The 12,084-nt window shown below is 43.0% G+C and overlaps 2 protein-coding genes across 51 annotated transcripts in view; both read right to left on the reverse strand.

Moving 5' to 3' along the window:
* Positions 1–12,084, reverse strand: part of LOC126998314 (putative neural-cadherin 2) — a 154,397-nt gene that overhangs the window by 38,018 nt on the left and 104,295 nt on the right. The window contains exons 11-12 of the mRNA XM_050859800.1: positions 9,364–9,821; positions 1,684–1,688 (exon numbers count right to left, since the gene is read on the reverse strand). Of these exons, the coding sequence (XP_050715757.1) occupies positions 1,684–1,688; positions 9,364–9,821 (463 nt within the window). The remainder of the gene's footprint in view (positions 1–1,683; positions 1,689–9,363; positions 9,822–12,084) is intronic.
* LOC126998419 (uncharacterized) lies at positions 2,949–6,131 on the reverse strand. Of its 50 annotated transcripts, none has more exons than XR_007752836.1 (5): positions 5,689–6,130; positions 5,212–5,529; positions 4,642–5,052; positions 4,102–4,326; positions 2,949–3,942 (listed from the first exon to the last, which is right to left on the reverse strand). XR_007752836.1 is itself a non-coding variant. In XM_050860082.1 (5 exons), exons 1-5 carry the CDS (start codon positions 5,861–5,863, stop codon positions 3,533–3,535), a joined length of 1,062 nt encoding a protein of 353 aa, XP_050716039.1. In that variant the 5' UTR covers positions 5,864–6,131; the 3' UTR covers positions 2,949–3,532. The 50 variants fall into 50 exon arrangements, 8 of the variants coding, with proteins under 8 accessions (XP_050716039.1, XP_050716038.1, XP_050716033.1 ...); XR_007752835.1 differs by having other exon boundaries at positions 4,483–5,052; positions 5,689–6,128; XR_007752834.1 differs by having other exon boundaries at positions 4,102–4,260; positions 4,417–5,052; positions 5,689–6,128.

Below are 12,084 nucleotides of genomic sequence, written 5' to 3' on the forward strand. Positions count from 1 at the left end.
GTCGCTACATTTTGACACGAGCTTTTAGTTTCGGTCAAATTTAGTCAAGAGCAATTCTAAGTTGTTTATCAAACTATGATACATTTAAAAATATACTGCACTTATTAAGGGAGATTGTTATGCCTTTTAACTTAAAAAATAAATCCCTGACAGCCGAGATCTTGTTCTTTATCAAAAAAATTATACGTAATAATAGGCTATAAACGTTCACATGATGGCGTCGTCGACCGCGGGCTTTTCCGCGCTCGCACTCAACACACACACACACACACACACACACACACACGTATTTATACTTAGATATTACGTAATCTTCACGGAGAAATGATTTTAGATTTTTGATGATCTGAATTGTCTTTGAGGCTTTATAGTGACGGGAATTAAGGCTGCGAGTTAAACAGACCCTCAAGCCTATTTGCTGTTTGATGGTAAGGAGCATTAGTCACTGCCTGCCTCTGTGAAGGACAGCATTGCACGCGGTAGTTTCAAAGTTTAATAAGAAAAAGTGTTTCAGACTGTTCGTGATGTTTTACCTCGTCGTCATCATCATCATCATGTAAAAGACATTCATTATCGCATTTCTAAATTGAATTCATGTAATCTGGTATATTTCTAACTACATTATATTATAATATGATATAATATTATACAGTATTATAATTTCACGGTCACACACACACTGTACACACTGATACGCGTCACTAACATCACCAGTGAATGCGCCACCGTGGTATAGTTGCCAGATACCGCCACCAGGCTAAACATTCTGAAAACCGTGACACTACTCTCTATCGTCGACTGTACGTCGGTTTTTGGAGTTTTACAGTTGACAATTTGAGTAAATATGTACGATGATTGATTTTCAATTTACATTTACAGCTAATAGCACGAATGTCATTTGACCCCGATTTCTCACAACCAACCAACCAACCGTTGTCCTTCCTTCCCGATCCGCCAAATCTTGTTGGTGGTTGTTCATTTTGCCCAACCGCCGACAAAAACGAGCAACATGTTGGGAGAAATATGACCAGTGTGACGCCGCCTTAATAAGTCTCTCTCTCTCTCTCTCTCTCATATTCTTTGAGCTGTGCATTGATGCAGCGAAAATCCAAAAAAAAAACGTTGGCCTTCATTAAAAGGATTTTTTCATTCAAAAACACATATATATATCACTACCATTATCCAATAGTTTAGACAGACCTCACCATATGCGGTATAGTGTTGGTCTCACAGCTATGCGAAAGACATAGAATATAGTAGACGTTTCACATAGGTTAACAGAGATGATCTCTACATTGCGCATCAAACCTTATACGCTTTTATTTCTATGCATGCTATCGCTAGAGAAACGTCACTCCAGTGGGATACTGATCGAATGTTTCAAAATACTTAATAACTTGTGGACAAATCCAAATTGTTTATGATCTGCGATACCTCTCGAGCCAGACATACTGGCACAAGATTTAAATGTAAACAAACTCAAACTGCATCATTTTGTTTCTTCACCAACGTCGTAATACGGAAATGGAACAAAATTCACCTTCATTGATTCAGTGCAACACGACTGATTCGTTTTCAAACTCAATCGCCACTTCCTCCATCTTAATATTCGCTAAGGCAGAAATCCAGAGTCTTGGTGTCCATTTATAAGTTTCATTTAGGTTTAAGGACTGACTACGTTACGTAGTCTGGACCATAGGTCTGAGTGGTCTGAACATCTATATAAGGCGCCCGTGTCACCATTACCCGCCACGCACAATGTAGTGACCCTCCTGATGCGGGAAGCGACTCCAGATCTTCAATCAACCCTAACTTCAGCGAGCAGCTACAAAGTATGCCCCGTTATAGATAGATAGATAGATAGATAGATACAGATGATTTTCAATTTCCCCTTCCAACCATGTCACGAAGCTTCCAAACAAAGAGCAAATCGCAGCAAATGGAAGAACACAAATTATGAAACGGACTTTGAAACACTCCAGGTAACAAAGTAGTTTGGGACGAACAGAACCTCTACCAGTGTACTTATGCGGAAGAGCAATTATGTCGTTTGTTCCTATACGTTGTCTTTATCACTCTTCATAGGTAGGACTGGAGGAGAGGGAAAAATAATATAGTAAGATTGATGAGTAAGATAATGGTGAAGGATGAATAAAAACACAGCAATGAGAAGGAAAGAGGCAAAGAAATGGAAGTAGATGAACGAAAGGAAGGAGAAAAAACAGAGAGAGAGAGAGAGAGAGAGAGAGAGAGAGAGAGAGAGAGAGAGAGAGAGAGAGAGAGAGAGAGAGAGAGAGAGAGAGAGAGAGATGCAATGATGAAGCGGGAAGGGGAAGAGGAAGTCAAGAAGTGACGTTAACCATCCTTGTAACGGACGGACCCTGAGCTTCACATACTCCTAAACACACACACACACACACACACACACACACACACACACACACACACACACACACACACACACACACACACACACACACACACACAACACAAACACACACACACACACACACACACACACACACACACACACACACACACACACACACACACACACACACAATAGGCAACAACGTAAAACACACACACACACACACACACACACACACACACACACACACACACACACACACACACACACACACACACACACACACACACCAGACTTGACATCAGAATTCCTTGCCATCTTGTGTGTGTGTGTGTGTGTGTGTGTGTGTGTGTGTGTGTGTGTGTGTGTGTGATTTCTTTAAAATAGACTCACACTGTTCTACAAAAACACAAACAACGCGGGAGGAAGACCACAGAGTATATTTCTCCCACCCGCTCGGCGTCCCGGAGGCCATTCTGTTTTCAATCCCTGAGCTGACGAAAGCGGTTTTTACAAAACCGTAATTCTTTTTAATTTCATAACCTCACAGTCAACAATTATGTCGCTTTTCGCAGTGTGCACGCTCTTCTTGTTGCTGGGGAATCTGAGCGGCAGCAGCCTGCCGCTGGCCGGCGGAGCGAACTCCGCAGGGCTCCCGAACGACAAGGCGGCCTCCGGAACCCTGGAGAAGGCCGTTATGAACCCTCGCCAGAAAGTTGACGAGGGGGGACTCAACGATTTACCCAAATTGTCTGATTTAAAGAGCATGGACAGTGGCACTAATGACACCATCAAGACCGTGGAGAGGAAAGTCTATAATAATACAGATGAAACGGGGCATGTAACCGGAAACAAGACAGTCGTTGAAAAGACTACAGAAACTGACGTAATGCCCAACGGAAATGTATCAAAGACTACGGAAACACAGGTTGTTATTGATGAGGAAGGTAAAGAAAGCGGCGAAAAATCTGTCACAGAGAGGGAAACTCTGACGGAAACCACTCCAAACAGCGGGTCCCTAACACAAAAAGTGGACGTGAAAAAGGTCACGGAGGAAGAGGGTAATGAAATTAACGAAAAAGTTGTTATAAAGAAGGAAGCAACAGTACAGCCTCTTACCAATGCCACTGAAGAAAAGCCGAAGGACGATAAAGCCGCAACTCATAAAGTAGAACGAACAGAGGTAACAAAGGAGATTCTGCCAGGCAATAAAACGAATGAAACTTTAGTAACAGAGAAAGAAGAAAGACTACCTTCACAGAACAGCATTACGATGACATTTGTGGAGGGGGGGAACGCTACAGAAAAGAGCGATGGACCTCATAAAGAAGTACGAACAGAGATAACAAAGGAGATTCTGCCCGGCAATAAAACGAATGAAACTTTAGTAACAGAGAAAGAAGAAAGACTACCTTCACAGAAAAGCATTACTATGACATTTGTGGAGGGGAGGAACGCAACAGAAAAGAGCGATGGACCTCATAAAGTAGAACGAACAGAGATAACAAAGGAGATTCTGCCCGGCAATAAAACGAATGAAACTTTAGTAACAGAGAAAGAAGAAAGACTACCTTCACAGGAAACCATTAAGGAGACTTCTGTGGAGACTAAGAATGTTACAGAAAATGTCGATGGACCTCTGATAACAGAACGAACAGAGATAACAAAGGAGATTCTGCCCGGCAATAAAACGAATGAAACTTTAGTAACAGAGAAAGAAGAAAATCTACCTTCACAGAAAAGCATTACGATGACATTTGTGGAGGGGAGGAACGCTACAGAAAAGAGCGATGGACCTCATAAAGTAGAACGAACAGAGATAACAAAGGAGATTCTGCCCGGCAATAAAACGAATGAAGTTGTAATAACAGAAAAAGAAGAAAAACTACCTTCACAGGAAACCATTAAGGAGACTTCTCTCGAGACTAAGAATGTTACAGAAAATGTCGATGGACCTCTGATAACAGAACGAACAGAGATAACAAAGGAGATTCTGCCAGGCAATAAAACGAATGAAGTTGAAGTAACAGAAAAAGAAAAACTACCTTCACAGGAAACCATTAAGGAGACTTCTGTGGAGACTAAGAATGTTACAGAAAATGTCGATGGACCTCTGATAACAGAACGAACAGAGATAACAAAGGAGATTCTGCCTGGCAATAAAACGAATGAAGTTGAAGTAACAGAAAAAGAAGAAAAACTACCTTCACAGGAAACCATTAAGGAGACTTCTGTGGAGACTAAGAATGTTACAGAAAATGGCGATGGACCTCTGATAACAGAACGAACAGAGATAACAAAGGAGATTCTGCCCGGCAATAAAACGAATGAAACTTTAGTAACAGAGAAAGAAGAAAAACTACCTTCACAGGAAACCATTAAGGATACTTCTCTCGAGACTAAGAATGTTACAGAAAATGGCGATGGACCTCTGATAACAGAACGAACAGAGATAACAAAGGAGATTCTGCCTGGCAATAAAACGAATGAAGTTGAAGTAACAGAAAAAGAAGAAAAACTACCTTCACAGGAAACCATTAAGGAATCTTCTCTCGAGACTAAGAATGTTACAGAAAATGGCGATAGACCTCTGATAACAGAACGAACAGAGATAACAAAGGAGATTCTGCCCGGCAATAAAACGAATGAAGTTGTAGTAACAAAGAAAGAAGAAAAACTACCTTCACAGGAAACCATTAAGGATACTTCTCTCGAGACTAAGAATGTTACAGAAAATGGCGATGGACCTCTGATAACAGAACGAACAGAGATAACAAAGGAGATTCTGCCCGGCAATAAAACGAATGAAGTTGAAGTAACAGAAAAAGAAGAAAAACTACCTTCACAGGAAACCATTAAGGAGACTTCTCTCGAGACTAAGAATGTTACAGAAAATGTCGATGGACCTCTGATAACAGAACGAACAGAGATAACAAAGGAGATTCTGCCCGGCAATAAAACGAATGAAGTTGTAGTAACAGAAAAAGAAGAAAAACTACCTTCACAGGAAACCATTAAGGAGACTTCTGTGGAGACTAAGAATGTTACAGAAAATGGCGATGGACCTCTGATAACAGAACGAACAGAGATAACAAAGGAGATTCTGCCCGGCAATAAAACGAATGAAGTTGTAGTAACAGAGAAAGAAGAAAAACTTCCTTCACGGGAAACCATTAAGGAGACTTCTGTGGAGACTAAGAATGTTACAGAAAATGGTGATGGACCTCTGATAACAGAACGAACAGAGATAACAAAGGAGATTCTGCCCGGCAATAAAACGAATGAAGTTGTAGTAACAAAGAAAGAAGAAAAACTACCTTCACAGGAAACCATTAAGGATACTTCTCTCGAGACTAAGAATGTTACAGAAAATGGCGATGGACCTCTGATAACAGAACGAACAGAGATAACAAAGGAGATTCTGCCCGGCAATAAAACGAATGAAGTTGTAGTAACAAAGAAAGAAGAAAAACTACCTTCACAGGAAACCATTAAGGAGGCTTCTGTGGAGACTAAGAATGTTACAGAAAATGGCGATGGACCTCTGAGAGTAGAACGAACAGAGATAACAAAGGAGATTCTGCCAGCCAATGAAACGAATGAAATCACAGTAACAGAGAAAGAAGAAAAACTACCTTCACGGGAAGCTGCTGTGACGCCACCGAAGGTTGTTAAAAAGCTTAGGAGAAGGAAAGCTTGTAGGTGTGACTCGTTCAGGACCCTTTCGGTGGTAACAGAAGAATTAGTTGCAAGAATCGCTGCTGTTGTATTGAAGGAAATGACAACAGAGTGGTGATAATGTGTTGCTGTTTCTCTTATCAATTTCTTTGAAAAAAATCAAAATCAAAATAAATATTGAAGTTGGGAGACCGTGAACCATTCAAATATGTCACTTATGAACACGGTGATTGCGGCCCCGGTTTAGATTCGAGAGAGTTATGTTTCTTTTAAAACTGTACAAACACAATGCCGGTTTGTCTCCGGCCCTGAGTATTACAGCATTTAGTGGCATCCTTAGTTAACAGTTTACCACAGTTTACCTTCCGCAGGTTTCCCCAGTGAGCACTGAGGCCACGCGCAGCTATTGCGGAGACCCCAACTTTACCTCTTACCTATGTAGTTACCGCAGCACCCAGATTCAAGGAGCCGTTATTTAAGGCAACATGTATAAAATTTCAGCCATGCACGTATTATTCACGCCTTGTTAGTGCCACATCAAGTGTCAAAGTTAGCACAATGATGAGAGAACAAAAAAGGAAGGTAAACTGAGGCAACCCGGATGTCACACTGGCCCTGTGTCCCACGGTAATGGGCTCTCTCCCACCACAAACTCAAGGGTCGTTACTCTCAGACGCTTCTACCTCTCAGATCAACTTTTTCCAAAGACAAAAAAGGAGAATAACCGGGTTTTAAAGAGTGTTTGTTTGGGTTCATGGTACGGAAGGGTCAAACTACCAGAGGGAACTACCCCTGGAAATGCCCAAAACTCCAACGAAAGCCTTGTCAAATCCATTTACACTTCGCTTGGCTTTTCTGATAACAACGTGGCGCCTGTGATGGAGTGGCCAACCTCTCCTGTTCTATGGCTCCGCAGCACGCGGCCAAACTTTCCCTATCCTTGGCACTGGGTGAGATCCTGGCTCCTGCTAAAGGCGGCGTCACACAGGACAAGTTTCTACCAACATGTTGCTTGTTTTCGTTGGTGATATCACCAAACAACAATGTTGTGCATCACACAGCATTGACCCTGAACTGTTGTTGACGCCGCGCTCCAACAACAACAAACACCGCGCCAGCATCTCTTCAGCCAGTTTACCATAAATCGGAAGGATATTGAGCTAGGTTTTAGAAGACTGTGCTGCTGCATTGTACATAATGAAGCATGAGCTACGACTGCAGAAGCGTCAGAAGAGGCAGTGTTCTCCATCTCAACAGTCTGTTTACCTCGCGCCAGGCACAGACTCCGCCCAGCATGCCATCACAGTCACTTGAGTGTTATAAATGACTTTACACAGTGGAAAAATAAATCACAAACACATACTTGCACATGTACAGTCGGCTATAGAGAGTAGTGTCACACTGTCCAGTAAGTTTCGTTCAGAAAGCGACATCTGGCAACCCCTCCACGCGACATGAAAATTATTATATCCTATCGAAATCGTACTGTTGTGGTGATCGGTGGTCACAGGTGCACTCTCCATAATTTTAAGATAGATATTTATCAAAAGTGCCCGTCGCTAACGCTTAATAAATATTTTTTCTTTAGGCTCTGTCGCTACATTTTGACACGAGCTTTTAGTTTCGGTCAAATTTAGTCAAGAGCAATTCTAAGTTCTATGATACATTTAAAAATATACTGCACTTATTAAGGGAGATTGTTATGCCTTTTAACTTAAAAAATAAATCCCTGACAGCCGAGATCTTGTTCTTTATCAAAAAAAATTATACGTAATAATAGGCTATAAACGTTCACATGATGGCGTCGTCGACCGCGGGCTTTTCCTCGCTCGCACTCAACACACACACACACACACACACACACACACACGTATTTATACTTAGATATTACGTAATCTTCACGGAGAAATGATTTTAGATTTTTGATGATCTGAATTGTCTTTGAGGCTTTATAGTGACGGGAATTAAGGCTGCGAGTTAAACAGACCCTCAAGCCTATTTGCTGTTTGATGGTAAGGAGCATTAGTCACTGCCTGCCTCTGTGAAGGACAGCATTGCACGCGGTAGTTTCAAAGTTTAATAAGAAAAAGTGTTTCAGACTGTTCGTGATGTTTTACCTCGTCGTCATCATCATCATCATGTAAAAGACATTCATTATCGCATTTCTAAATTGAATTCATGTAATCTGGTATATTTCTAACTACATTATATTATAATATGATATAATATTATACAACATTATAATTTCACGGTCACACACACACTGTACACACTGATACGCGTCACTAACATCACCAGTGAATGCGCCACCGTGGTATAGTTGCCAGATACCGCCACCAGGCTAAACATTCTGAAAACCGTGACACTACTCTATCGTCGACTGTACAAATTACTGATGTGCACGCTAAATTCGCCTTTACCGACCGCTAGACGGAAAGGGTATTGAATCCCATGAGATGAAATTAGACACTTGATCTCTCTCTCTCTCTCTCTCTCTCTCTCTCTCTCTCTCTGCTTCCCCTCGTGAGGTGTGAGAGGTATCTTTTCTCATAGTCTTTCACAAAGCAATTCATAGGCCACAAACCGCCAATGACTGTGGCCGACAACCATCTTTATTTAGTATTACAAACATTATTAAACATATTGTTCTTAAGCTAACAGAGCCTATGATTGATACGACTATCAACCACCGTCGCCTCAAAGTCCAGGTCGGCAATGTGGATGATTTTGCGTGGTGGTGACCTGGTTCCTCTCACTACTACTACTACTACTACTACTACTGGTGCTGCTGTTACTAAAAAAACAAACAAACAAACAAAAATCAAACAAACAAACACATACAAAAAACAAGTAATGCTGCTTCACCTCCATCTCCCCTACTACTACTGCAACTACTAGAACATGAGAATATAAGGACGTAAGGATTCTGCAAGCGTGGGTTTGAGCTCCCGAACGGAAACTCACGTGCGTACCTGCGTGCCTGCATGTGTGTGTGTGTGTGTGTGAGAGAGAGAGAGAGAGAGAGAGAGAGAGAGAGAGAGAGAGAGAGAGAGAGAGAGAGAGAGAGAGAGAGAGAGAGAGAGAGAGAGAGAGAGAGAGAGTAATAAAAATTGAGGCTAACTCTTAGGTGAAAACGATGCTGATTTCATGGCAAGACAGACCAACTGACACAAGCAGCGGATTAAGAGACAGGCAGATATTTAAACACATCAAATTCTTCATCCCTACGAGGATATACTATTGCTAGAAATGTTGTGTTTTGTTTTGAGCTAATTAGTCACATAATTATCTGAAATCAATATCATAACGCGTACGCAGATGGTAACAACACCACCACTACTAACCAAATACGCCCAATACCCACACACTCACCAGCATCACGCCGCAGCTCAAGACTCTGCAGGATATGCGGTGGGTTGGATGGATCGAGGAAGAAGGAGAAGGGCGGGCCATGTCCCAGCGACCACACGTCCCTGTCGGTGGCGCGCAGGAGACCCAGGAATGTGGCCGGCGCTCCTTCGGGGACATGGAAGACGGTGGGCGGAAGCAGGTTCGGGGCGCAGTCGTTCACATCCAGCACATTGAGTGTCAGGGTGGCGGTAGAGGTGAGTGGGGGCGTTCCTCTGTCCACGGCGAGGATGCGGGCTAGTGTCCTCGCCCCTCCTGGTGCCTCGCGATCCAGGTGGCGTAGCAGTCTCACCCCGCCCCCCTCGTCCACCCCCAGCGCACCCCAGCCTCCCTCCACACGGTAGTCGACGACCCCGTTCCCGCCCTGTAAAAAGGTTATAGAGGGATGATTGTCATGCATCGACGTTCTGCCAGATATGAAAGTTACATTTGATATGGAAAACTGTGATGTGGGAGGCATGAGCTTTAGCCGTATATATATTTGTGTCATGTTCGATATTTATGAGCTTGATTACACTTTATTAGATACGTTATGGAATATTTATTGAGGCATGGCACAGAGTTGGTCACGCCAATCACATAACACACAATGCACGCCCAAACCCATATTAATTAATAAACACCAACCACATGACACACGACACAGCGGCCACGAGATACATATGTAGGTAGGTTCGTTTTCACCACATATCGCAAAACTGGCCGTACACATGCCAAAGACCCTCCTCTCTCTCTCTCTCTCTCTCTCTCTCTCTCTCTCTCTCTCTCTCTCTCTCTCTCAGGGCAAAGAAAATTGGTTCCTCGGTCTCCCTCGCCGCCGCTGCACTCAGGCGTGGACGCTACATCATACTTACGCCCGGGAAAAAGCGGGAATGACTGGAATGGGACAAAGATTTATTCCCACTCGATTTCGTAGTGCAGGAAATACGCGGGTAAGTCAGTCGATGTGGTGCTCTCTCTCTCTCTCTCTCTCTCTCTCTCTCTCTCTCTCTCTCTCTCTCTCTCTCTCTCTCTCTCTCTCTCTCTCAATTCCTTCCTTAACAATATCATACCTTTAGGAGACGGACGAAAGAAAAATATGAGCAATCGAGTATACGCATCCATACGACGCCAACAATAATATTTTAGTAAGGTTTCCCCCTTCTCCAACAGATCTGAATACGTTTTCCTTTATTCTCGACTCCATCGGTGAGGTATTATGCCCCGTCCTCTTATAAGCCAACCGGAGAGCTTCCAGTAACATGTTTACCGGAAGAAGGGGAGTCGCCTATGGACCCTCTTCCTTCCATTACAACAGCGGCGAAAAAAACGAAACCCCAAACATTACGAGATTATGGTATGGCTGATGTTATTTCCTTTCCTTTCAGATAGATAGATAGATAGATAGATAGATAGATAGAGAGAGAGAGAGAGAGAGAGAGAGAGAGAGAGAGAGAGAGAGAGAGAGAGAGAGAGAGAGAGAGAGAGAGAATAGTGTGAGTTACTGAAATGTCTGGGTGAGTGTTCGGTGACTGGGCCCGCGCCGCCAGCCCAGCAGAATAGTAGAGATGAAGAGGATTTTCAGGGTTATTCAAGAGTATTCGCGGGAACCCGATGAAGTGTGAAATATAAAAGGGTTGGGAATGAAAGTTCTACTCATATTTTAGTTTGTATGTGTTTTCTTTCTTTTTTCTTTGATTGGTAGGTTTTCGACGTAACTACAAAAAGTTGAAAAAGGCGATGTTACTCGATTTTTCTTTTATCGAGGACAGTTTCGCTTTTTCCTCGCAAAGTTTGGTGTTACCTGATGGGCTGAAAATACGAGGTTTGAATGTTATCTTTGTATTTGAAATAATTGCCAGGTAATGTGAATCAAAACTGTTACTTTAGGAATGTTATATAGATGGATAAAAACAATTAATTACAATCGTTATAATATTTAGTGTGAGGTTTCATATATCATATTTCCGGACACGTTAAACACACACACACACACACACACACACACACACACACACACACTCACACACACACTCCCGTTGCGCAACTGGTTAGAGCACAGCGCTGCCAGGCTTCACGGTCTGACAGGCGGCGGTTCGAGCCTGCTCAGGCCGGATACTTTCCTTTAACTAGGAGTGGTTACTATCCCCCCTTGAGCAAGGGGGATGGGGTGTGTGGTGTGAGACGTCCTGGCAATACCCAAAGATCGACGATAAAGAGTACTTGCTCATGTCGGGAGGGTACCTGCTGGCGATTACGAGTCCAACACATGATCAGGCCGTGGTGAATAACACACACACACACACACACACACACACACACACACACACGCACAACACAAACACACACACAAATCAGATCCCGTGGTGCAATGGTTAAGAGATCAGTTTGCCATCCCGGCTGGCTTTGGTTCGTGCCTTGCTCAGACCTAAAGCATATTCCTTTGACAAAGAGCGGTTACTGTGCCCCCTTGTGTGTGTGTGTGTGTGTGTGTGTGTGTGTGTGTGTGTGGTGTAGGGTACGTTACTGCTTTTCATTTAGATCCGCTAACGAGCTCCAAAACATGTCCGGGATTATTCTTTTTGACGATCAGGTGTCCAGCACGTGAGGAGACCGTGAGTGAATTTCCCCCACCACACACACACACA

Source organism: Eriocheir sinensis, chromosome 14 (genome assembly GCF_024679095.1).
Source record: "Eriocheir sinensis breed Jianghai 21 chromosome 14, ASM2467909v1, whole genome shotgun sequence".
NCBI classification, from domain to species: domain Eukaryota; kingdom Metazoa; phylum Arthropoda; class Malacostraca; order Decapoda; family Varunidae; genus Eriocheir; species Eriocheir sinensis.